Source organism: Ascidiella aspersa, chromosome 3, assembly GCF_963924565.1.
Source record: "Ascidiella aspersa chromosome 3, kaAscAspe10.2, whole genome shotgun sequence".
Lineage (NCBI taxonomy): Eukaryota > Metazoa > Chordata > Ascidiacea > Phlebobranchia > Ascidiidae > Ascidiella > Ascidiella aspersa.
The window spans coordinates 14,807,706-14,835,394 of NC_139449.1; the positions used below are offsets into that span (position 1 = coordinate 14,807,706).

A 27,689-nucleotide genomic window follows, 5' to 3' on the forward strand; every position below is an offset into this window, starting at 1 on the left:
TGTCTGTTGCGCACAACAGTGGCCTGGGCAAGGAGACAACCTGGATGTCTATTTTTGCGTTGGTTTGTTGCTGCCTCTTTGGAATTTTCGTTGGAAGTGGTAAGTGATTATTTTTAAAGTTGGAGAAACTTGCGTAGCATTTCAATAGGAAAAATAATTTGACTTTGTTTGTAAATGCATGTGTAATCATCAAATAATTATTGCAACTTGTGTGGATCATTTTATTTATGATATATACTCATATAGCCTATGTAGCGTAAAGAATTAAAATAAAATTTAAACGTATCTGTTAATTACCAATAAAAACTTGTTTGTTTGCTGTCGCCAAACACATCCTAATAAGCGTTTAACTGACATTATTGAGTCATCATTAATTACAAACAGTCTGCCATTTAATGCAATATGGACATAACGCTTACAAATCTACGCGGGAGGGCTTAGTAGGTGACGACGTTTATATAAATTTCGCGGATTTACAAACCGCAATGCTATAATTTTAAGTGATTTTTTTAAAAGAGCTACCCTCGCCGTATAAATGTATAAAAGGCCGTGAAGCATTAATATTAACGTAAATCCTAGTTAAATCAACAAACCTTACGTGGAAAAAGTAATTTCTCCTGGTCGCACAAAGAATTAGCAATATTGCGCCCCGAAAATAAACAAAGCGATCGGCGTTTACGCGTAAAACTGTGGGTGTAAACTGTCTCAAAAACGATTGCTGTCAACCAGCATGTGTCAACGCCAGGCAATCACTGTATATCGAATTATATAGTGTTGTGCGGTTGTTAGCAAAGGCTTATAGTTTAAGAAAGGCCCAATATGTTTGAATTCGATACCAGACACCGTAGGTATTAGCCCATTGATTAATGAAGCGAAATACGTAATATCGAATATTACTATAGTTAGTTTATACATGATCGATTTACCGCATCTAATTGAATAAACCTCATAGCTGGCCTTTATCGAAAATGAAATATAAACTTTCAAATAGAGAAAAAGTTTTTTAGGTTTTAAACACACCGTAATGTTTTTGACATTTTATTACAAAGATATCTGTCTTTGGTCTTTACTGTTTAACTGTTTTTCGGCACAAAGAACAACCAAAAAGTGCGGCATTTAAGGTAAAGTTGTTTTACACTGAATTTCGTTATAGACTGTCGTGCTCGTCCTACCCTCGTGGACGTATGCTTGAGCGAGAAAGAATGTAGCACCAGACAAATGACATGCGAGATTGACTATAAAAGAGATGTCAACGGTTGCATAAAATCTTGTGATCAATGTGTACGTTCATTCGTGTTTGAAAGTGACATTATTGTCAAAGGTATGGGATGTTTTATTTACGGAATGTTTAACACACGCTCGTTTTAATATTTAAATATGAAAAACATAAGAAAACATAACTGTTTTCAATTCGTTCTACACAAAAATACTACTAGCTGAACTGTATGTGTCGTGTCTGCGCTCTTATCCATATCTATTGAAAATATCTGACATTGTTTAATTTAATCTATCGAACTAGATTTGAAGTTCTCGGACATATACCGTGTCTTCTGCAATTATGTCTGGTGTCTTCTGCAATTATGTCTGGTGTCTTTCTGCAATTATGTCAGCATATACCGACCCATTGCTTTGTTTACGACCCAGTCGTTTCTTTATTAAATAAAGGACTATACTGTTTAAACCAGAGGTTCTCAAGCTATGTGCGTCGGCACATCCTGGGTGTCCAATTTTCTAAGAGCGTTGCACAATTATTTTCTTTCGTATCTAAACTTTAGTGCGCCGGGCCGTAAGTTACCGTACCCTGTTTTAAACAGTAACCGAATTTTATTGACTAAATGCAATCACATTAGATTACATAAAAGGAGGTTTTGTGCAACGCCTAACTAAAAATTACAGGAAGAAAACTACCTCACGGAACACAAAGAAAGTGTATAGGTTATAATAAAAACAACAGTTTGAGCTTACTTTTGAATAACCAATAACGAAACTCATGGGTTTTGCAATATCATTACAGAGATACCAATAGTAAATAGCTCGGATTGTTGCTCTATGAATACCGCTCTGTGGCCTGTGGAAGCTTGCCGCATAATTTGCCCAGGGTCACCTTTGTTTTAAATACCCGATGCATTTTTTTTATTGTTAGACACATCGTACAGAAAACTTGAGTATGACTATGAAGAAACCTCATCAACTCGCTATGTTAGGTCGGTGACTAAACAAGATGAAAAAGAGTGGCCAAAAGTTGGGGGAGTTATAGAAGTCCCCTATGTATTCGGACAAATAGGTAAACGTTTTAAAGTACCATATAACCTTATGTATATGTCGCACTGAATATGTGATAATGGAAATCACCTTGACCCTTGCAAGATAAAGGCCGACCTTAATTCCCGTTCAGTAACAGCAGAATACTCAAAGCTAGCAATTCAGGTTAGACACTTTTTAAAGACCTAAAAAGACACATATATTTCGCCAGCAAAGGTATATATTTCGCCAGCAAATCTTCAGCATATCTGAATAAACAAACGCAACAGTATAAGTAGGTATTAATACTGATTTTAATGTATCTGACTAATACTTGAGTTTCTTTATTCTGATATAGGGCCTACTGACGATACCTTTGCTGACAAATATTAAAATATCTCTTAAGATGTTGTAATAGAGTCTGACCTGGAGCCTTATTTATATATAGTTAATTAACAATACTGTTTTACCGCATGTGTTGTGTATAACAGTGCTTCCAACCTTTTTTGTTATGTTGAACCATTAAAGATGTTGTGATGAACTCATACACCCTATTTATTTTAAAGGTAAACCGAGTAAAAAACATATAAAATTCTTTTTGAAAAAAGAAAGTTACAAAATACTTGAACACAAGCACAAATGGGGAAATCTTATTTAAAATTTGATTTGACAAGAGCAAGAAAAACGCTTTCTCATGGGACTTCAGTAATAAGACCGATGTAAAATAACTTTTTGCTTAAGTTAGCCCAACTTTTAACCACCCCTTATCTTAACCATTCAAACTCTATTATGTTACGCACTTTAACTATTTGAAATATTTTTTGCACTTTTTGTGAATTCTATTTAACTTTCTCCATTTTGTATATCGAACTTATTTCAGCCTAGACGTGCATTGAATAGTTTCCGTCTTCAAGTATGAATATTAGTCAATAGTACAGGTATCGCCATTGGCCAGCCATTCAGAAAGAGACCAGGAATTTCTCTTTTTAAGCAGAACAACCACATCTTACACATAGGCAGAACTGTCACAACTTTTCTTCCTCACGGAGCTTTGTTAAATAAATTTAACTTAAGGTTTTACGATTGTTAGCGATTCATGGTCAATATGCAACGTAAAATATGTGTAGGCTACCATGCTTCATCAAGTGTTTTGTGTTATAGCCCAGATCATTTCAGAAACATTGCAGTTTAGTTGTATGTTAATAGCCACAATCTTTTTTTTAAATCATCGGCTATGATAAGTGGTCTAGCAAACTTACACAAGATTGGTTACAACAAATATTAAGGATTAAGGGGCAACAGCTTGATTGCTTTAATTAATATTAGAATGTGCGCACTCGTGTCGTATACTACGCCAGTCGATTTAAAGCCGCTTGTACACAGGTGGTCGAATCCTTTATAATCAGACACAATCAGCGGCAAACAGTCAAGGGACTATCAGTGCCTGTTTTACAATGTAGAGTACATGATTTCCGATCACCGCGAAATGCAAAAAACACGTCTCATGTTATTCAATCTTTATGTACCGAAGGTGGAGCGCTACGTAGTGCAACGTTTAGGCGTAAGAAAAAATGTTATGCCACTAAATAAAATAGTTTCGTATTATTCAGCCCACTGACAAAGATGTTTTGGTTACACGCAATTGACGCATTAAAGTTTTATAATCATGGGTTACAACACGAGGCTATTTAGTTCCACGGACATATTACACTGTTATATGCAATAGAGATGAAGAGCCCACAGCTTGGTGGACTAATGGGCCGAAAATTCATTTCGGGACATATTTTGTTTTTGCCGCTATATATGGACCGAAAATTTATTTATATACATCATAGTTCGTACAATTTTACAATTTTCAGACATGAAGTGGTATGGTGTAATGCAAAATCGGGTGGTAATGTAGACCTCCCTGGTGGCAACTGTTTTGCTTAACAAAGCAAAGATGTTCCTGCAAAATTGGGTAAACCTGAGGCCCAATGAAACCTTTATTGTTCTTTTACATAACGATCATTATATTCAAAATTCCAAGGTAAACATATAATACTTGGTATGGCTTTTAACGGAAATCAATTAAGGATGGAAGAAACGTATCATAGAGTAAATAAAAAGTATACATTTATGTAATACGACACAGTGTATATCTACTATCTACATAAAGCCTATTTATCAAATATATTTTTCAAACATTCCACAATTATCTCGTCGTAATTTAATTTAATTTCAAGTTCACCCATCGTATAACGCAGGAAAGGGGCTTTTGGCGATATGCACTGTTTTTGCTGCTGCTGTTGTTGTTGCCGTTAAACATTACACTTTTGCCCCGATCAACTTCCTTTCGTCGCCCTTGTTCGATAGCGCCCCTTCAGAGTACTTTGACAATAGATTATTTTTCCAGGGCGGTGTTAAAAGATGTTTTTTGGGGGGATGGGCTCTTGGGTTTAGTTTCTTTTCTTTGTGGTGGGTAAACAAAATTTTAACTGGCGGAGGGGAGATTGATACTGGGAGATAATATTTATTTTTGTGGGAGGTAGAATTCTTTGGGTGTTTTTAGACAGAACATTTTTTTTAAGACGGATTGTTTTTATTTTGGATATTGAGAGCTACCTTTTGGTGTTTTCCTTAGAGGCCTTAAATTCGGGAACAAAAATCATAAATTCAGTGTGGTGTCATCGTATAAGCGCTTAATGCTCTAAATCCCTATCGAGCGGTAGCAATAACTCGTAATAGGCCTTGTTCTGGCAATTTAGTAGTAGTTTAGTGGCTTTGTGTTTCAATAAGCGCTAAAATTAATATATTATTTTGTTACCGATTTATATTGTTATCATTACTTATTTACGCTTAGTTTTTACCTAAAGACCGCCACTTAAATTGTATCTCATTAGAAAACTGTCCCTCTTGGCATGGGCAAAGTCACGTTAAAAAGCTCGACATTTTCGGACTATTTACTGTTTTTGTTAGCAGAAACAGGTCAAGGAATAGTTAGAAGTATTTATTTTTCTATTAATGAAACGTTTTACGGTGCGAGCTTAGCAAGACTGAAACAAATGATTTATGCATGGTCTTTACAAAAAAAAATCTATAACATAAAATGTACCCTTGGCGCCCCATTGCATCCCTAAAGTTATACAGGAATATTTTCGGCCCATAATTGTTTTTGCTTGTAGAAACAAGTCAAAGGAAAGAGCAACTTGATATATATCGTGTAACCAACAAACCAAAGTGTAACATATAATCTTACAAGAATTAACCTGATAATTAACCCTATTTATAATTATCCAATTACTTTGAAAAACCCCCCTTAAAACTACGGCTCTGAAAATTACCCCTAAAAAATGTCTTCAACTCATCTCAACTTATTTTATAGTCATACACGTCCTAGATTTATATTTTAGGTCAAAAACGTAACGATATTAAACGTTTGTTAAAACATGTTTAGCAGACGTTTCCGATAAAAGCGTCTTTTTCAATTCAACTAACGTGTGACAATATCAGCGTATATCTTGCTTTCACCGCAATATATTAATCTTGCGAACTACAAAACAAAAAGTGCAACGATTAAGCTACAGTTTTTTTTTACAAATCACTGTTCACAATTGTATTGTAAAGTATGTGGCCCTCGCCCATCCCACACCCCCCACCCTGTCGTAATTAGTTTGTGTTCTTTGCATTTAACTGCCTTATTAACATATCACACTTGTAATGAAGTATAATTAAAACACAGCATTGTTTTTGTTGCATTCACAAATTGTTGCATAACCTGGTTAAGCAGTCTAGGTTATCGAAAATGTTAATATTAATAGAGAAAATAATGTTCTTTACATATCGCATTAGGCAAAAAAATATCTGGTTTAAGTTTGCATATTTTAATATTACGATGTCTTGGTTACAGAAAACGGGCTATAAAGTAAAAGGGAGTTTTTGTAAAAGACATACTATGAAGTAAAACCAGATTCCGGCTTGACAGATTAGGTGGTGTTACAGTAATGGCCCAAAATAGTGTTGGATTGCAAGCGCTTGTTTCCCTCACCAGATAACGAAGGTCTCACGACATTTAATGGGGCTTTTAGCCTTAGCGTACTGTATATATTTCGCGTGACAATGCTAGTCGCGCTCAAAGTAAGACGGCTCTCTTGTATATAATTCAGTGTACTAATGGAAACACTTCAAAACTTGCACACTCCTTGCACATTGCAGATTCGGTTCACATAACTTGCACATTAGCACAATATGCAGTTTTGAATACATTCAGTGCACATTTCGCCGATGCACATTTTTGGTGAACATAAATCGCACATTCACGCGATGTGCACATTTCGCCGATGCACATTTGGTGCACAATGTGCACATTTTTTTTTCAACCCGCATCGTCAAATGCAGAGGTTCCCAACGTGGGCGGCACCGCCCCCTTGTGGGCGTTGGCAAGTTACAAGGGGGCGTTTTGGGTCTTTTTCTGATTTGGGGGGTGCTGTTCGCACATAAGGGGCGTTACACAAAACTAGGCCTACTTTTGCGAACTTAGAGTAGTTTTCCGCAAAGTGGTAACTTCTGGCGTAACAATTGGCTGTATTATGTAAAGTTGTTGGTTGTTGTTGCGTTTCATCATTTTATACGCGGCAAAATCTTTGTATATTTAAACCAGGGCTCGCCAACCGAAGGCCCGCGGGCCTGATTCGCCGCCTCTGTGACAACTAGACACGAGCCCATTTCAAATACTTTTTGACTATTTTAACTACGTACGTGAAAAAAAATTTCGCGCTTCGCGCAATTCATCTTTCTACGTCCGGTTTGATGCTGTCTTTTTACCTATACCAGCATTTCTTTAGCGTTGTGCCGTGGAAGGCTGCCAAGTGCGTCGCGGATATATTGGACATATATTTTTTAACATTTCTTTATTTTTTTCGACAATGTAATAAAAACTAGCAAGATATTAAAAAAAGCAGGTATACCCCCAAAATTTTGTCATTAGTAGTATGAATGCGACGTATGGCCTCGAATTTTAAACAGAACAAACGTTTTTTTTATCGCGCTTCGCGCCAACACTTTGTTACTGCCTCCTTAAATGTAATTAAACACGTTTTTAAGTGCAAACAAATCCGAGGCTCGCCTGATTCACAGTTCTTCTAACATTTGAATAAAACAATTCTTTGTTAACATTTTGTGTGGCCCACAGATACCTTTTTGGGTTTGGCTGGTGCCCGCGACTAGAAAAGGTTGTCGACCACTGATTTGAAGTCTTTGTGCAGAACGTTGAATTTTTTTCTGGTAATGCCATAACCTTGTGAAATAATGTATGTATATTAAGAATTAATCTTTTATGTTGAGCTGACGGCAAAACTGGATTTCAATATAAAACTATTATATGTTAAATCGTCAGATTAATAAATTGCAGTGGCGCAAAGTACTTTGCACAAGTGTGTTTAAACCTTAACGCAATTAATGTTGTATTTAAATTATATGTTATGTTACCTACATAGTTTTTTTAATTGGCACCTACTTCGTTAATTTAGTTCAATTTATACACATACTTATGTAAATTCCTATAGTGAATTGTATGTTAGACAACCTAAAGTATGACTGACAGCTCATCGAAACGAAAGTGCAGACAATATGATGTTAGACAACGATTAATATAATACTTTACTGTAAAGCAAGATGAGGGGTTCGATATTATTATGGAGCCGAAGGGGGCACTCGTGTAAAAAAGGTTGGAAAACACTAGTCTAATGTCACCATTATTAACCGATTTCTGCGAATTAGGTTTGGCAACCTGGCACATTGTTGCATCATCATTGAATTTTGTCATTCCTTTTTTCTTTTACCAGATAGCAGACTTGATTGACTGATATGTAATATGTCTTTGCTATACTGCTATAGCCTAGTTAGAATTACAATCGTTTTTGTGTATTAGTTGCCTGGTTAATTAGAGCTGTAGCTCTCAACCTTTTTAGCTTACGGGCAAGTAATTTCGAAACAAATTTTGCGTACGGGTGGATATTCAAAAATCAAAATCCACCCAAAATGTTATTATTACGACAAAAGCATGTAACTTTAAAGCAAATAATTATAACTTCAATATATTGAGCAATTTGCTGATGTCTTTTTGATATCATACGTGTTATACGTGGTTCTAATTAAGTTTAATTACACACAACTGGTCTTAAAGTTTAAGACTTAAACGAGTTGTAGCCTACTTTTTAACAGTTGGGCATAACACTTGCAGCATTGTGACGTACGATAAAGTCGGTATTTTAACATCTTGCATTTTGCAATTGAGATATAAAATTGTAATATATTTGGCGAGCCGGCGGTTGAGAACAACTAGGTTAGAGTGTTTTTTAAATTAGGGCTAGGGCTATAGGCATTCGGAAGTTATGGTAATTAGGCCCTTTTTAAGTAAACAGCCTTTTGCCAACAGTACCCTTAATCCGGCACTGCTTACACTTAAAAATTGAGTGAAAATCATTTATGTTTGGCCTCTTTTAGCCGATGTTGTCTGTCATACTAAAAATGAGCTCTTTCGGCATTTATTTTGCCTTCATAAGAACAACATTAAAGTATAGTCATTCAGGGACCAGATTGTAATATTAATGGATTTAGCTGATAAACTATAAACGTTCAAGTCGTCTATTTGGAAGTGTTATAAAAAAACAAGTTCGTTAAATGTATGATTACTGTATCATTGTATGAGAAAGTTTTATTTAATCGTACCGAAATATAGCGTTTAACGATCAAATATATATATATTTTTTTCAAGTTATTTCTTGTGGTCAATCTTAAAAAGTTGGGTCTGAAACCTTGAAAAAAATTTAAAAGGGATTCGCGAATAAGAAAAGGTTGGGATCCACTAAATAGAGCAGACCTGGGCATACGGCCCAAACATACGGCCCGCCAAGCAGTTTAATCCGGCCCGCGGCTTATTTTCAATAAAATACATAGGCTAAGCGAAAACCAGGGCAAGTTGACAGATCTTGTCAAGACCCCGCCAAATTCGATTTTTAGCCTGTTTAAATGCTGAAACGGAAATTGTTTTCGCGCTCCGCGCGAATCTCTTGTCTTTGTCGTATGTTACACACTATTTTTTGGCAACTTCACAGACAAGTAGCGTCCTCTGCTCAGTGGCACTCTCTCCAACGAAAGTTTAACAAACTTAGCGTAATATTTAAAATATATATAAATATTAGGCTAAGTTTGTTAAACTTTGTAACACATTGGTAACTTGAAGTTTTAAAAAAGAGGAAAAAACATAAATGTAAGTTTTTCGTAAGAAATTTTCACGTATTTTTATCTTAAGTTTTGGGTCAACGCGCTCAACAACTTAATAAATGTTAATATATCAATCAATGTACATTTTTAGTCGGTGCTCAATCCTTCACGTACCATCTAAATCTAAATTAAAGTTTGCATTTTCAAACACATAGTCGCAAGACGTTTTGTGACCTTTTTTAAATCCGACTTAAATTGCACATTTTCGCACAACTCTAAACGTAATAACAAATTGGTTGATTATTTGTTTTACACCGTAAGAGTATGACGTCATATTGTATGTATTTTAGATCCTATATTTGACCCGGCCCGCCACAATATTCTAGGTTTCTCATGCGGCCCGCGGCTACAAATAATTGCCCACCCCGGAAATAAAGTGTTAAACTGGGGAAACACCATGCACGCGAAGCCCTAAAAAATTGCATATTTGGCAAAACTTTTAACTTAAAGGAGATAAAAGGATGTATACGGAGATGTTTTGGCAAACAAGTTGTGAGGGGCATTGACCCCTTAATAGCAAGGCTGCTCAGAAAACATGCAATATGTTCGCGGGCTAAAAGAAACCGTGCGTTTATTTTCGGGTAAAATAAGGTAGAGGTATTGTTCATTACACCAGGGGTCCGCAAATACGGGGTCGCGACCCCAATTTGGGTCGCGGGACCATTCAGTTTGGGTCGCGAAAGCCTTATTAATAGAGGCCTATATTTTGTGCTTGTTAATAGAGGCCTATATTTTAAGTTTTCTAATTGTTTCCATTAGTTGATTAGTACACTGAATTGTAGGCCTATACAAGATAGCCGTTTTACTTAGAGCGCGACTAAAATTGTCACGCGAAATATATACACTAAGCCCCGTAAAATGTCGTGAGTGTTCGTTCGATCCAGGTAATGGCAAATAGCGCTTGCAATCCAACACTATTTTGGCCATTACCACACCAAACTGATCTGCTTACCGCAATCTGGGTTTACTTCTTGGTATATGTTTTTAAAAAACTTTCTTTTATATTTTATCCCGTTTCTGTAACCAAAGCGTCGTAAACACGTTGTTCTCTTCGTTACATCGCGTCTTAAAACAGGGGTCGGCAACCTTCGGCCCGCAGGCCAGTGAAAATCATCCTGCCCGCAAACTCTTTCACAAACTGCATACAAGGCCAGCATGCTCAATATTTTTAACTGTTTTAACTACACGAAATTGCACAAAATTTTTCCCCGCGCGTATCAAATTTGACTTTGAATTACATTGGCGTTTTGATGTAGTCTACTCAGACCAAAGGTGACGTGCGCATGACAACTATAAGTAGGAAAGTTTTCCATAGCATGAAACCCTCTAAAATCATTTTTTCCAAATTAATTCGCTGAGTGGAAAATCCGTCAAGTCTCCTTGTAAATTTAAAGGTTCGCCAATTTAAACATTTTTTTTCCGCCCGTTGCTTTGTTGTTGTGGTATAACTAGACTCATTTTTACTGCGTCAAACATATGGGTTTGTCCCTGATTAAGAGTTATTATATTAAAGTGCTTAGAGGCCACACGTTTTTATAAAAAAAAACTGTTAGCGGAAATTTAATACGGCCCGCCGAGAACTTGCTGAGTTTGGTCTGGTCCGCGACTTGGTTGTCGACCTCTGTCTTAAAATTTATATTGCCCTCTGAAAAATCCTTAGATGCGAGCCTTATAATGTTGAGTTTTCTAAAACGATTGCGATGAGACGTCTGACATTTGGGCGCGCCCCCCTAGGGTGGGAGCCAAGCAATTCTTAGGGGGGCGCAAGCCCTACTTCAATATTTATATTTTTTAACATACAAACTGCAAAATTTTTTTTTTCATCGAAGGTATAACGGCCCCATTTAAATTACACTTTTGCTAACTTATAGATAACTGACTAAAGGCCCCCTTTCAAAATATTTTTATTGATATTTTATATATGATAACACAGGCTACCAACAGGGGATCCGAACTTTTTTGCGTGAATCTATATAATGTTTTTGCAATGTGATTGTGTGTCCTCACACCAAACGATAACGCAATGTTTAAATTTTGCGCTTGACATTCTTTTGGCGCTCGACAAACATCATAGCCTTACAAGTTACAACTGTGGAGTCCATGCCCTCACAACACGTTTGTCAAAATCGGCTTGTTTCGAGCACGAGCAATTTGTGATGTGCCCAATGCGAAGTCTTCTGAATTACCTACAGTTTAGCCAATTTAATCAAATAAAACTCAAATTTTTTTCGCGCTTCGCGCGGCCATCACTACACTTTCCTATTTGTGGTCTTAGCGATATTTTATTCAAAAAGGACAAATTGCTTTTCGTAGGGTGGGCGTAAGGCATCAGAAAATTACCAAAGGGGGGCACGGCTTAAAAAAGGTTAAGAACCACTATATTAGACTTTATACAATATGAAACTAAGAGAAAGAGTTAACAATGAATGGGTTCTTGACTACCTTAATAAATAAGAATTTGTATCCAACTATAACAAGCATCATTGCTTTCCCTACTACATGGATTGCTGAATCTACATTTTCCGATATACTAGACTAGATACTAGTAAAAAGAGAAACAAATTGGATTAAATTAAGACAAAATGATTTGTCAAAATAGATTTTGATTCCTTTTGCCAAAAAAAACAAGTTTTTCATTAGCACTGTAAAGTGTTCTATTAAAACTACAGTATGTGTGCAGTTGTTTTGTTATAATAAGTTCAAAAGTATGTTTACTCACTAATATTTTAGTGGTTGAAATTAACAATTAGTTAGATTAAGTGTGTAAGTTAAGAAGGTTCACTTAATTAGCCTATTTTCTTATTATTTTATTACGACCTAAGATTGAACACGTCCTTGAGTTAAATGACCTATGAACAATACATTTTCAACTAATAGCGTACATGGGGTGTCAGCATGTAGCAATTAGTGGTCAATTGGATATTTTTACAAAAATACAGTCCATTGACCAAAAAAGTTGAGAATCACTGGCATATCTGCATCTATTTCTGTGACAGATCCTATTACACAACGAATCGTTCAACTGGCGATCCAAGAATTTCAGCGCAAAACTTGTGTGCGTCTTGTCAGACGGAAAGCAGAGAAAAATTTCATCGAATTTAAAGGTGTTGGAAAATGTTCGTCACATATTGGAATGGTTGGAAAAAAACAAGAGGTAGGTTAATAAAACATCATGAAGGCGTTTTCATTAGTGGGTTTATTCAGCCATCGCTGATCTCAATCACAACCTCTTAGTAGACAACTATATAGTTAATCATAATTTTGGTCAGTGGCGTATTCAGGGGGGTTAAGGGTTCCGAAACCCCTTTGGTTAGTGAAATTATCGTTTTTTGGTCGTTTTTGTCAGGGTTTACCTCACCGCCCGAAGCGGTAATGTTTTTTATGTAATGCATTCGAGAATTGACAACGCTTAGTCAAGCCTTCCTTTTTTCTGGCTAACATCGTCGAGTAATGTTTCTCGTTGTTCCACGTCTTTCGTCTGCGCTAATATCCGGTAACAAACAAATTGTTCTAGTATATTTTTATGTAATGTTAGTTACCGCAACATTTTCTCTTTAGGTATTTCCCAAGACCACGTGTTTAGTGTGTAATTGACACAACTTATTTTCTCTTAACCGCAGCTTGTATTTTTGCTCACACATGAAATTTTAAACTGTGCTGATAGTCTAAACCAGGGTGGTCCAAACCCTGGCACGCGAGCCGCATGCGGCCCGCGGACACATTTCGTGCGGCCCGCAGAATAATTTTAGTTTACATGGAAAAATTTCAGTTTCGTTCATTAATTGCCGAACGATCGCCATGTTTTTTAGAGATACCTTTCGTTACATCATGATAATTAGGGCCATTTTTATTTTAACCTAAAAAAAAAATTTTTAACTTCATTTTTATCAAATTTTAACTTTATTTTAACCTAACGAAATTGCTTGTTTGTAGAGGCCACAGTTCTATCTTGAATTGATGCCAGTTGCCCAAACATAATATTTTGTTGTTTTCAGACCCAAACGTAATATTTTGGCGCAAAGTCAAGTTGTTTTATGGATTATAAAAAGTGCATCAGGTTTTTTTGCGATAGATTTAGCTTGCTTAGGCATTTTTGTTTTACAGAATGTCAGCAGGCTATTTCTAAATTCAAATTGTTGATCTTCGAAAAGACCACGTTTATGAAGATATAGTGTCTTATAAGAATTATTTAAATACGTAACAATAAATAAAAAAAAATGGACAATTTGTGATAAAAGTTACCGCTGATCCAAGTGAGCATTGTGACATTTTGCCTGCTTTTGTGGGTTAATATGGTTTAATTGTGTCGCAGTTCCCCATTTACAATGCTTCCACGACGATTTTTACAAAAATTACTCTCAAGAAACAAAAAAATTTGTCAAAAGCCATAATTTGACAAATTTTGCCTTTATTAAAAGATTTTAACCTTATTGTAAATTTTAACTTTATTTTAACCTATAAACTTCTTAGAAACAGTCCCCTAGGTACTGAAAACAACTTTATTCTTTGATTCGTGGACAGACGAGGTCCAAATTTTAACTTTATTGACTTTTGCGGGCCCTAATGATAATGCAGTACTGTAAACAGCTGTTTTTGGTAGTTATGACGTAACAGTGGTATAAAATTACTTTTCATTGGAAGTTGGGTAAGGTAGTGTACTTGAACACAGTTAGCTACAATCACGTGTGACAACAATCGCAACTTAGGCAGGATTTGTTGTTGTTTGACGATAGTAATAGGCCCTATTTATGCTGAAAGTTATAAAATTAGCCAAGTACAACAATTCCTAATAAAATGAGTCTTAAAAGAAAGGTGACAGAGGAAAACAGAGTGTTTAATTCTAACTGGGAGGAAACGTATTTATTTGGCGACAACAATGGTAAACCACAGTGTTTGGTGTGCTTTCAAGTATTATCTGTTCCGAAAGAGTTTAATTTGAAACGACATTACAACACCAAACATGAGGAAAAATACGGAAAATACCACGGGACTTCTCGGGAAGCAATTTTTTTAAGAACTTAAGGGTAACTTCTTCAAACAAAAAATATGATTTCCAATTTTGCCAAAAATGATTCAACCGCAAACATGAAAGCATCATATGAAGTTGCATTAACGCTCGCTAAGCATGGTAAGGCTTTTTGTGACTGGGAGATCATAAAAGAATGTGCAATTAAGATGGCTCTTGCATTTGGAGATAAAAAAGTTGCCAAAAAGAGTGAAAATGTGTCTTTATCGCATCAAACCGTTGCGAGAAGAGTGGTCGATTTAAGCGACAATGTTACTTCACAATTGAAAGAAGTTGTTCAGCAGTGCAAGTTCTTCTCTCTGGCATTAGATGAAAGTACTGATATCAGTGACATTAGTCAACTCCTAATTTTTATCCGCACTATTGATGAAAACTTTGTTGTTTGCGAAGAACTGCTCAAGACAGTTCCACTTCATGGGACTACAAAAGGCTTGGACATTTATAACAGCCTCGCCTCTGTCGTTGATGCATATGGAGGTTTTGAGAAATGTTCTTGTGTTGCAACAGATGGTGCCAAGGCAATGACAGGAAGGAGAAATGGCCTGGTTGGCATTCTTAAAAGTCATGGTGTGGAATGCCTAACATTTCATTGCATCCTACCAAGTAGCACTATGTGACAAAGTTTTGAATATGAGTGAAATTATGCATAGTGTTTCAAATATAGTAAACATCATCAAAGGGGGAATAAGGCTCTTCGACATAGAAAGTTCACCCAATTCCTTAAAGACGCGGATGCGGAATATGAAGATATTCTACTATTCTCCCACATCCGATGGTCAAGTGCAGGCAAAACACTGAAATGCTTTTTTTCTTCAAGAAAAGAAATTTTGACTTTTATCCAGAATGAAATAGAAGGGTTTCCTGAATACGTGATTGAATTGAATCATGATAAGTTTATAGGTTCACTGGAATTCTTGACTAATATTACTAATCACTTGAACATCTTAAACATGAAGTTGCAAGGTAAGAAACAAAACATATCTCAATTGGTGGGATACGTTGAAGTTTTTCGCAAGAAACTTCTATCATTCAAGACTTCTTTGCAAAGAAATGATGCTACTCATTTTCCTTCAAGCTGTGAATTACTTGGTGAAGAAAAAAATATTGATTTCGTCAGATTTTCCGAGAAAATAGGTGACATTATTGACGAGTTTAGCAGCAGATTCGCTGACTTTGATTCACTGAAAGCAGAATTTGAGCTTTTCAACAATCCACTGGAAGTAGATACTGAGTCTCGACCATCTTTTATTCAACATGAATTATGTGAACTGCAATCAGATCCTTTTCTTTTGTCAAGAAAAAATTAGCGTTACGACACCTTTTGGAAACTTGTAAGCTACGAGCAGTTTCCACGCTTAAGAGAACTTGCACTGAAGATGTGTTCCATGTTTGGTAGTAACTACATTTGCGAAAGCACTGTCTCAATTATGAAGCGGATAAAAAGTGATGTACGAAACAGAATAGCTGATGAAACGCTGGATGCCTGCTTACGATTGTCGACAACTGAAATCAAAGCTGACATTGAAGCAGTAATCAAATGCAAGAAACAATGAATTGTTTTGTTATTTTGTTTGTGCTTTATCTATATTTCCCTAATGTAAAAAAAACACCGCTCTTGGCTAATTAGTTCGGTAAAGCTTATTTAATATAGAGCAGGGCTACTCAACTATTTTTAGCAAAGGTACAGTTACAAAAGTTTAAAATTTGCTTAGGTCCGTTATAACTCTCACTGATAATTCTGTAATGTAGGCTACGTGACTAGAAAGGTTTTTTTAATGAACAGCAGCAATTGTTTGGCAAGAAAAAACTCATCAAATCGCATTGCTTAGTAAATACTGAGACATATAAGGTCCAGATTCAACACTGAATAGGTTTCGGACCGCGGTCCGCCAATTGAGTAGCCATAGAGTAAAAACTTTTGTTATGCCAAGTTTTTGTGTGGAATGAGCTACTTTATGGAGAAGGACTAAAATACAACTTGTTTAGAGACTACCCTCATCTCCGTCAACGTGATAAGTTAAGAGAACTAGGAGATCTTTGCCATTCTCCAACTACAACTGTTTTTTTAAATGACTGGACACTTGGGCAGCCTTTCAAACAATGAGGACATCAGCATCTTTCGGAGCATGAAGGAATGTACATTTGCTTTGAGTGAGATATGACCCAAGCAAGCTAAAAAGTTTTTGCCTGTTTTTTTAATTTCTTAGAAACTCCTTCTTTTGCATGTTACATAGCGTTTCACCACGGAAGTCAACAGTTACTCCAGTATTTCCATGGGTCTTCTCGTGTGAGTGGACGTTTTAATTAAGAGTGTCCCAGATTCGTAACCATCGAAAACTACAAGAGCTGACTTATAGTTAGTCATAAAATATTCGCAATACGTTTGACAAATTTCATCGTTTCGTGGTATTCTGTGAAGTAGTGCTCATTCATCAACCACGTATTGGACTGGTTCAAGGTCATTTAGGAATATCAACATTAACAGTTTTCGATGTTGTCCATAACGCATTTGCCAAAGTTGGTTTGTATGCTTGCCGCATTACGAAAGGGGACTAGAAAAGGGCTGGCGAATAAGTACACGATTCAAACTTAAAACACTCTTTGAAAACATCTTCATCCAAGTTCGTCGCAGCAATTACAAAGCGTTGAAACAGTAGTTGTGGATTGATGTGTATTTCATAACCATCAAGTTTACACATAGACTTATGCCCAATAACCCAACAGAGTTAGAGTTAGAGTTGGCTAAATTCTGTACTCTTACTCTAAAGTCTAACGCCATTTTAAAATGTGCGCATATTTTTTGCACATTTTTGCGTGCACATTTTTGCGCACATTGTGCAAAAAATGTTTGCATCCCCGTATCTACCTGTTGATTTTTCCAAAAAACAAATTCTAAAGCAATTTTCGTGTTCATTCATTTTAGGATTTTTAGGCCAATTAAGTGACTTTGCTTCCAAAATGTTAACATCATTGTCAGGGTACATCCTTCGTTACAACGCTGCAAAGCTCAGCTTTCGACATAAAAGGATTTCGGTCTTGGCGGTTCCACAACAACTGTATATTCTGCTACTTTACTCGTTGGTCTGGCTAATTTAAGTGAATTAAATGTTTTAGGTCTACAATGGGAGACTATTTACCAAAACATTTATGCAAATTTCTGTTTCGAAATGTATTATTAAATTACAAATTGTCCCGTGGTAATGGGACAGTTGCCTTAAAGTGTTGTGATGCTATTATGACGTGATATGCTCATATGCAAACTTCACCTTTCACATGAGACTAATCTCAAGATATTAGGACTATTATAAAATTTTAGCCTATATTACCATGCGTATGGTTTTGACGTCATTATGACGTGTTAGACATCATATTTTTTCGGGGACTTTTTTGGGGGAGTTCCGGGTACCTTTCCTGATATGATTCAGCAAAAAAAAACCTTCTGTTGCAATTAGTCCTAGGTTTAAGCCTTTTTTCACCTAGATTTACCGGCCTATAACTAGGTTCAAAGTAGAATATCGAATCCTTGGATTCCAATTCAAATGGGACTCGTATCCAATTCTGCCGATAATTTCGGTTAATTGGAACCGATATAGCAGTGTTTCTTAACCTTTTATACTTGGGGGCACACCTAGAGACGTATGAAAACGTGGCGGCGCACCTTACGAGCGAAGCGAGCGCGAAATTTTTGAGGTGTGCCGATATTTCTCTTGAATTGCCTGCATTTTTTTATTATATGGGTTTTATAGTTTCCTATCTTTAAAGGGACTTCCAGCCTTTGAGACTAAAAACGTTATTTTGTCCATTAAAGTCTTATTCCGATTAATTCACTTATTTCGATATGTTTTTTACTATCGCTTGCGGCGCACCTAGCAGCCTTCCATGGCGCACCGGTTGAGAAACGCTGCGATATAGTTTAAAGTTTTACTGCCATGGTTGCGCCGAATTGTACATACGCGAGTGACAAGTTTAGATAAGACCTGTCGCTGCGGCGACACATTTATAGTGCTTGTTGGTTATACTTTTGAGCTTATCATGAAACTGTAGAAAAATAAATGATTGCCAAACGTGTTGTATGTAAATTTGGAAATTAAATAGCTTGAAGAAAACTAAATGATAAAAACAAACATTCGATTAGATTTTTCTTGGGCAACACTGCAAGAACAAAGGAATCGTAATCCACGAAATAATGCACTCCCTGGGGTTTTGGCACGAGCAATCGCGTGGAGATCGTGATCAATTCATCAACATTCAGTTGGAAAACGTGATATATGGTATTTACAAAAGTCAAATACGGACATGGTGAACATAAACCTCCCATCGTGATTTTATTATTAAATTGCATTATAATAAAACATAAAACTTAATCCTAAAAGTATTAAATTCGAACAAATAAAAAAAGTGCAAATGTTTTAATAATTTAAGTAGAAAACGTAATAAGACTTATCATTCAAAGGGTTAAACGATCCTTATTAAATTAGGTCAAGAGTTTAACTTTCTGAAACGAGCTGTTCATTGGGACTCGTACGGATCAAATTACGACCTAGACTCAGTGATGCAATATGGAGGATATTATTTATCGAGGGGAGTCGGGTTTCTGCCAACTATAATAAGCAAGCGGTAAGAGACCAGAAGAACATGGTCGAATCAAAAGAGACATAAAAGTATGACCCAACCCAACCTAACGTAGTGTATTTTTGTATCAAAAAAAACGACTAAAGCGTGAATTGATTCGTGTTTAGCATGAAAATGACTTTATGCAGTAGAGGTTGCTTAAATTTTCATTTTTGATGGTGTGATGAGACGCACGGCGCTTTCGAGCTAATCCGATTTTAACAAAACTGGCCAAGCTACTAAAAACATGCTTAAGAAAAAATTGCACAAAAACATGGTAAAAAAGCCAAATAAGGCAAAAAATTCAGTTTAGAGAGGCCATGGCCATAGGTCCTGAACCCTGACCCGCCTTGATTTATATCCGTATTTTTCTTCCTCTTGTTTTGATCAACTATTGTATTGTGACGTTAAAACTAAGGGCATTTGTTGCATCTTTTTCAAATAAAGTCCCTTGTATAACTTTTCTCACAGAAACAATCAACCGGTAAGGGCTCAGCGAATTGGTCTTTCAATTCAAGATACACTTCGAATTAACAGAAAATATCGATGTCTTGGTAAGATTTGCTTCAACCTACTAAAAAATGCAGAGGCATAAGTGTGTTATATATGTTAGCTACATCTAATATAAATAAAAACCTTAAATAATTTACAAATGCCAAATGAAAATCAATTTTTAAATTTGAACCGAGATTTTAAGTTTACTCCAATTGACTAAAAAACTGCTTAAAAGCCAAATGTTTTTATAACATAAGTGTTAGTGGAAATTTGAGAACATATTAAGTTTGGTTTGACCCGCCACTAGGAAACGGTTGTCGACGCCTGGTTTATTAAAATCAATACATCAAAAAAAGATTTTTTCTGAATTTTAGAAGTTGTTATATGTATTATTCCATCACAACCTAATGTGGCTTTATATAGAAATTTCTGAACCCAACGGAAAGAAATATGTTGTGACCGTTTAATCGAAGTGTTCTGATGAGACAGTCATAATATTACCATATGGCGTCATTTCTATACAAATCAGTGGTTCCTTTTTTATTTCGATGAGTTAATGACTTATTCCCACAGGTTTATCTGTCATTTTAACAATTTAGGTTTGTATTATGACATAGTTATTACTGCGTATTTGGCTTTAATAAACTAAAAAAGTGACTTTGAAACTGTTTTTGGTTTTGTACATTTTGCCTATTTCAGTACAGTAGTGACGTATTTGGCATCACATCGCAGTACTTTAGGCCAAAAGTATCGAAAAATATTGGTGTGGTAACAAAATACCAAGTTTCGAACATCTCTGTTCGTAATGTTCTACCTTTATAGCCTATCTTCCAAAATATGGAAAATCTCGATCAAAATATATTTCGTCCACTCCTAAACAAACAAGTTCGTCGTTAGCCCACAATTGCAAAGACATGATATCGAAGTAAGTACCGTATCTAATGTATGCTAAAATATGATCAACACTTTTAAAATCACAAAGCTTTGAAACTATCTTTAAAAAGTGCAACTAACTCAAACTTTCTAAATTATTGTCACAATTTAAAACAAAACAATTTTTTAAAGATTTCTGGAAAATTTGAGAAAAATGCGCAAGCATTAAACAGACATGGTTCATATTAATTCATTCGTATTTATTAATGATATAGAGCGAATCGAAAAACAACCATACGCCAATAGAGTGCGAGTCCAGGGGTGAAACGTTCACATATTTGAGAGAAATATTCCATGACATCTTCTGAACTAACTGTTTTGCGAGTTTTTTTAGGACTAAATGTTTTTTTACCGCTGTGAGAGAATGTTTAATGTCTTTTTTGAAATAAACCTAAGATAATAAAAAAACGGACCCGTTCAAAAAAACAATTTATATCGTTTAAACTTAAGGAACCATAAAACTTATCCCGCTTTAAGCATTCTTGGTAAGTTTTTTTATGGGACATTTGGTTAGCGCCCTGATTCTTGCCAAAGATAATTTGAACTAAATTAAACTTGTTTTTATTGGAAAATTGATTGCGAAGGCAAAAAAAAGTTGTGTTTGGTGAACTATAAACGTTACTCAATTTACTGTTGTTTTTATTCGGGTAAAAGTAAATAAAAAATACCATGTTTGTTTGGCCGAACTACTCTTTCAATGCTTCTCGAAATGATTTAACCATTTTATAGAAGATATATGTCATGGGATTGAAAGTGATGTTTTGTTTAAACTCTTTTTAGAATTAATGACTTTGGTTGTGATCTTATCCGAGTTGGATATTAATGACAAACTCGGCAGTCTGTTTTAACATCGATTCGTAAATCAATTTTCATCCTATGTATTTAAACCCCGACCTTATTGAGTGGCATCGAGTAATCTAACACCCGACTTTCACACCGTCCTTTGAAAACTCGTTCTAAATGCCATTTTCGTCCCATTAAAACTAATTGATTATTCTATTTTGATTTTATACAACCAGCAAATAACTCTTCCAACGCTAAAATCATTTGCGCCATGGAACGATACCTTTCCGTCATTTCATATTGTCGTTTTCGTCTGTCGTATTAAACGTGGAAATTCCATCTGATTAGTTACACTCGCAATATGGAGTGGTTAAGAGATACTATAGGGCTTTGTGTCCTACATAATGCAGCCATAAAGTGTACATCGGTCCGTGGCTGTGACATGGGAAACATAATGTTATTTCAGCGGTTGTTAACTATTGGGACGCGGAGTTTCGCAAATAAGCCTGGGTGCGTGCCTTTGTTGCTCCGGCAGGCTATTTACTACTAGGGTTTTAGGGAGAAATTTAATATTGCTGCCGCTATGTTGTGATCAAGAGCCAGTAAGTAGCACACCAATAATGTTACATACGATTAAAATTTTAGGGGGGGTGCCAACTCACTTAAGGACTCTAACGGTACAGACCCTTAAACTCCAAAACTGTATCTACATAGGTACATATAACTGTACATTTTGTCTGAACATATTAAACCTCTGCGGCTTATAGTTCAAAATAACCAAAAACTAATTTTAACAAAAAGAAGATGTTTCACGAAAATAAAAAGTTTCTATCCATATATTTACCCTATATTTAGTTTGTGCGAAACAGAGTATTTAGTGTAGTCTTATATTAAATTTGCCGTAACAAAAATGCCTTGTATTGCGTTTCTAAAGTTACAGATTCTTTTTATTTTTTATAGTTGCGCAGTATTCACATCGAAACACTATTGCAGATTGTCGAAGGATTTTAAAAACAAATGGTGTCGAAAATCATGTGGCACATGCACTGGTAAGTGATATCACCGCCTAAACAAGCGGGTCTAGGGAAGCAGAACTAACTCCAAACTATTTTTGTGTATTTCAACTAAACATATCGGAATAAATAACCTTTGAAATTTTTGGATAAATACAACTATTGAATAGCTGTCAGTTTTAAAAGAAATACATCACTATGCGGAAGCAATTGCGTTTCGGAAAATTAATAGAACAACAGTCGCGGGTGGACACATACAGATGACTAGGCTCCCCAGAAGAGGTTATGGGTAATCTTGGAACATATTTATGTAATATAAAGGAAGGAGACAAGCTGCTCATGTTTAGACATCTATTTTCTTTCATATATCATGAGATGGGCAACGGATCAGGTGACCAGTTTAACGGGATGCTTAAACACATAGCGGACGACGCCGTGCTGCGATAAAGCGAAAAAATGGGACACGTTGATCGGCGAAAAAATGGGACACGTTGATATCGCTTTTTGCCTACGGAAAAGCTTTTCAAAATTCATAGTGAGATTTCGAAAATTTCGGCTGGATAAGGAAAATGGCAACAAAACTACCGCCGTTTAAGCGTGGAGGAAGGTGGACAAGCAGCAAATGTCTGCAGTTTTTTAATGATTTTAGAGACTCCATGGAAGAAGAACCGCATTGAAATGACCTACAAAAAGTTGTTGCTCAAAACTCTGTATATACCGTCCCTAACACTTAAAGCAGGGGCAAGGAACTAGAAAATAGCACGACGACGAAAGTAGGCTAACGATCAAGCCATTGAAGTATAATTGAAACATTAGGCTAAGTTTCCTTGGCCATATTTCCAAGAAGAAGATAGGCTTAAATGGTGTCAACGTATATTCAACCGTAACCAAAATTGCTGTGAGGTTAATAACCTCGTTACTTAATAACTTTCATAATCAAAGAACACCATTTAACTAAGCTCTTATACGCGAGTAATTTTATTCTACCAAGGGGTCGCACCTACTACTAAATATCAATTTTTGACCCAAACCAGATCAAGTTTCTATATTTTCTATATTGATGCGCATCTACCGCCTGTCCCAAACTTGTTGATTTTTTGTAGATACCACTATTGTGATTTCAACTGTTCAAACAATGCAGCAAACCGTCGCCTGTGTTGATTTGCACCGGTATGCTAGTAAATTTGTTGTTTTTTCAAAAAAAAGGCAATCACAGCTCATAAATGCAGAATTCATCTTGTTTCAGAGATTGCAAATACTTCGCGAGCAAGAACTTTTGTACTGGAAGGCACGAGTCACTTATGACAAATCATTGCCCTAAGAGTTGCAATTTATGTGGTGTTTAAGGTTAGTCGTGTACCGTTCATAAAGAGATTTTATATATAAACACATTGTTATATATTATTTTGTCCACAAATTTAAATGTGAAATAAATTGGGCAGTAAATGTAATCAAAATTTGCATTTTTACGCTAATGTTTAGAATATAAAAAATGATCTTTAGGACTTTTCGCTCATTTAATGAAACAAAGACATTCCTATATTTAACATTTTATTCGTAGTGTGTACTTACGTTACTGTTACGGCACAGGTATGTATAATACCAATGTCCAGGGGCGCATCTAAAAGGGGCTCCCCTCGCCCGTCCCTTCTAAAACACCAAGAAATGTCTAAAACAATTCTATCGTTTCGTATTTTGACAAAACCATGTGCTGTTCTCATTACCTGAATCATTGATAAATAAATATAGAAAACGATTTTTGGACGAGACGCTTAGGTTTCTTGTCAATTTGCTGTATTTGTAGAGATGGGTAGAATTGCTTGTGATGCTACACATTATAACCATGGCTGCGGAGTCAGTAAAAACTTTACGGTGTATCGTAAAGATCAATATTCCTGACAAAAACACATGACACAAATTATACACTTAGCCATACAAGCTTGTAGCCGTAACAAAGAAGCAGCATACAAATATCTAACATAACTAGGGCGATTATTTTTTGACTTGAAAAAAAAAAAAAAGTCAAAATTTTGTCAAAATTTACACGTTAGGTCAAAATTTGTCAAAATTTTTTCAAGTCAAAATCGAATAAAAATGCAGATAAATCGCTTAAAAAAATAGAAAAAAAAAACTAAAGTCAGCTTATTGAATTTGGTCGTTCAGTTATTTTGAAATTTATCGTTCATTTTATCAAAAAAATTTAGTTTTGATGTATGTTCAAAGTCATTTTAAACGTATTATATCTGTTTTAGAGCAATATACGGTATCAAAAACGCGTGATTAACGACGCCTAGGTTATTTAAATCAATGTATTTCTAACAGGTCAAAATTTTGTCAAAATAAATTATTTTCAGGTCAAAATTTTAATTTTTCAGGTCAAAATTTCCTATTTTTTAGGTCAAAAAATAATCGCCCTAAACATAACAAATTGTGTTTTTCAGTCATGTTGATGACAACCATTGTGTGATATTTCAAATCTAATGGGAAAATACAATAACGCTAAAGTTTCTAAAAATGTAAAAACTAGTGTAATGAGGTTTGAGCGATAAATGGCCTCGTGGTGCTCAGTCCTTACTTCCATCAATGTCTTGAACAATTTGTCCAAATTAGGACGAAAAACTTAATGTCTTAGCGATTTACAAACCGTCGGACACACACAGCAGTTAAGTTCTGACGTTTTTGTCAGAATTATAGGTTATGGTAATTATTATGCAATTATCAATACATAACTAATATCGATTTGCAGTGTTCGTGTGACAAATTAGTGTCTTAACTGTTGTATTTAACATCATTATTTTTTGTTAGCGTTAAACTTGTTGTTTGCGACTAACCGTTCGCATTACGTGACAAATACTTCAAAGTAGCGTGATGTTTACTGTGGTAAGCCACTGATCTCTATTCATAAAACGTTAAGCTAAAAGAGTAACTGATATTTAACATTTCTAGGTATCGGCTAAAATGCGTCGAAATATATTCCAAAATAGCAGGCAGCACAGTATTGTGTTCGTGACAGTACGTTTTTTTTCAGAAGGTTTGGGTATAATTACAGAATTTAGCGCTTGTCTACAATCCTACGATATTATTTTACCACTAACGAAACGAGGTGCCAAAGGTAAAATTGTAAGAAAGGTGTAAATATGTAAGAATAAATATACTAATAATAATACTGAACCCACCCAAACCCAAACGATAACTCTCACCATAACCCAAATATCGTTAGCAATATAACCCCCCGGACAAAATGTGGCAGGATTCTGGATCAGCGCCCATAATTTTACATGAAATTTGGTTTAATAGCGTCTTCCAAGAAGCGTAAATTAGATGTCAGATCATTCGTAAATTAGCAGATAACAGCAGGGCTACGGAGTCGGACTCAAGTAAGACTAAGTAAAACTACCCGAGTCCGACGTGTGCGCATGCAAATTTCGAAAGTAATAAGGCAGCAAACTGTAGGCCTAAAATAAGGTGGAATAGCTTATCGTGGCATATTTTCCTTGGGCCCTATGAGTGGATTGCTGAATATCCATGTTATTTTAGTTACGTAAGTGGGTGAAATACAGGATGTAAAGTCGGAACCAGACTTGGGACTCGACGAATTTGCACATTTGGATGGAGTCGGGCTCAGGTTCAACTTTTTGGCCGAAGTCGGGCTTGGGTTGTTTTAACCGACTCCGCAGCCCTGGTTGCTAGTGCAAAACCAAACATAGAAAAATGTTTGGCACGCGAGTTGTTTATATTTTGACATTTTTCATAAACTGGAACACTGCATACGAAAGGTTGCCGACCCCTGTCCTATTCCCTATTTTGATAATATCATAGATCTTGTTAAATTTTTGTAATCATTTTTTACCATTTTTACCATGTATTTCAACTAAACTGTTTACTTAACAAATTTCCATAACCCGCGTTTTTTTCTTTGCCATGTTGTTTGTTTGTCTTTTTGATTTAGAAAAACATAACCGAAGCATTTTCAAGAGTTTTCCATTAACAAGAAATAATAATGATTTGTGTTCCACGGGTCTTCAGTAAGACATCAAAATCTAGTGACTGGGGCGACGCCAAGACACACTACGTCAGTGCTTCCTACAACAATGTGTGGTTTACATAAAAAAAAATTCTAAAAATAAATATTTTTGGGTCAAAAAATAATCGCCCTATTCATAAACAATTTCAAAAGTTTGCCCGGCCCTTTTCCGTACAAGTTCCTTCATAAAAAGCCGTCATTGATAAATTACATATGCTTGGTTGTGTCCGCTCTTTACTTACTAGGCCATTTTATATGAATATATTCTAATGCTTTATACGGCCACAACTTAATGCCTCGAATAGTATTACTGTATTAGGGTGATTGACTGATTGGGTATACGAACACCTTCTCTTTTTCGTAATTTCTGTCAGCCAACAATTTTATTTGTTTTATGCTTTGTTGAGAATTAATAAGTTATTTGTTTCTGTAGGATTAGATCAAGTTGAACATGAGAATGGCATGCTACGGATTACACTACGAATGTTACAAAGGACCACAGCTTTAGAATGCCAGAAAAATCCGTTCTATTTTTTATACTCAATTGTATTCCTTTACCAATATGTTTGTTATTTATTTACCTCGTCGAACTGCCTTAAAAATGTGGAGGTAAAGTTACTTTTTACTTACTCATCCTCTCTTTCTCAATGCGATGGTATTTTATACATATTTATAAAAAGAGCAATGCATCTGTTTGCCATCAATATCATGTTTACCATACACAGCGACTTCATATATAGGCTACACGACAAACGTGTACTGAAAAAGGATTATTATAAAATGATGAGATACCGTTTTATCATGTAACTTTCATTGTGAATGTGGCCTAGGAAATTCTGTCTCTGTTATTAAAAGTGCTTGAAAAAGTTCGTTTAGAAAAAAAAATCACTACCTGGCAACATATTATTAATCTTAAACTGTTTAGTATGTTTAGTAGAAAGTTATTAAAGAAGGGTAACTGGGTATTTACTGTGAAAAGAACACGAATCACATAATTATTTAAAGAAACGCTTAAATACTTTACTTAGATCAGTGCTTCTCAGCCAGTGGGTCGCGAAGCTATTTTAGGTGGGTTGCGAAACATTTCTAATTGTTACAGTTTTCTATTAGATCAGGAAATTATTGCACTATTATAACATAACATTTATGCAACAATGTAACAAATACGTAACAATGTAATATGCAAGCTCAATTTCGCATTAATAGTAAATTGCATGTATCAGCATTGTGTCTTTTGTCATAAATTTGTTTTTCATTCGTCTGGTCATATCTCATTATGGGTCGCACAATAAATACGCAT

At 35.6% G+C, this 27,689-nt stretch overlaps 1 protein-coding gene across 1 annotated transcript; it reads left to right on the forward strand.

The window, feature by feature from the left end:
- Window positions 1-27,689, forward strand: LOC146160346 (zinc metalloproteinase nas-6-like). Its single transcript, XM_083384471.1, has 12 exons — window positions 1-99; window positions 1,154-1,321; window positions 2,144-2,284; window positions 12,501-12,658; window positions 18,666-18,801; window positions 19,009-19,147; window positions 19,613-19,695; window positions 20,459-20,561; window positions 22,313-22,401; window positions 23,469-23,535; window positions 23,612-23,712; window positions 26,823-27,689. The coding sequence occupies exons 1-11, from the start codon at window positions 45-47 to the stop codon at window positions 23,709-23,711; spliced, it is 1,239 nt and encodes a 412-aa protein (XP_083240597.1). The 5' UTR covers window positions 1-44; the 3' UTR covers window position 23,712; window positions 26,823-27,689.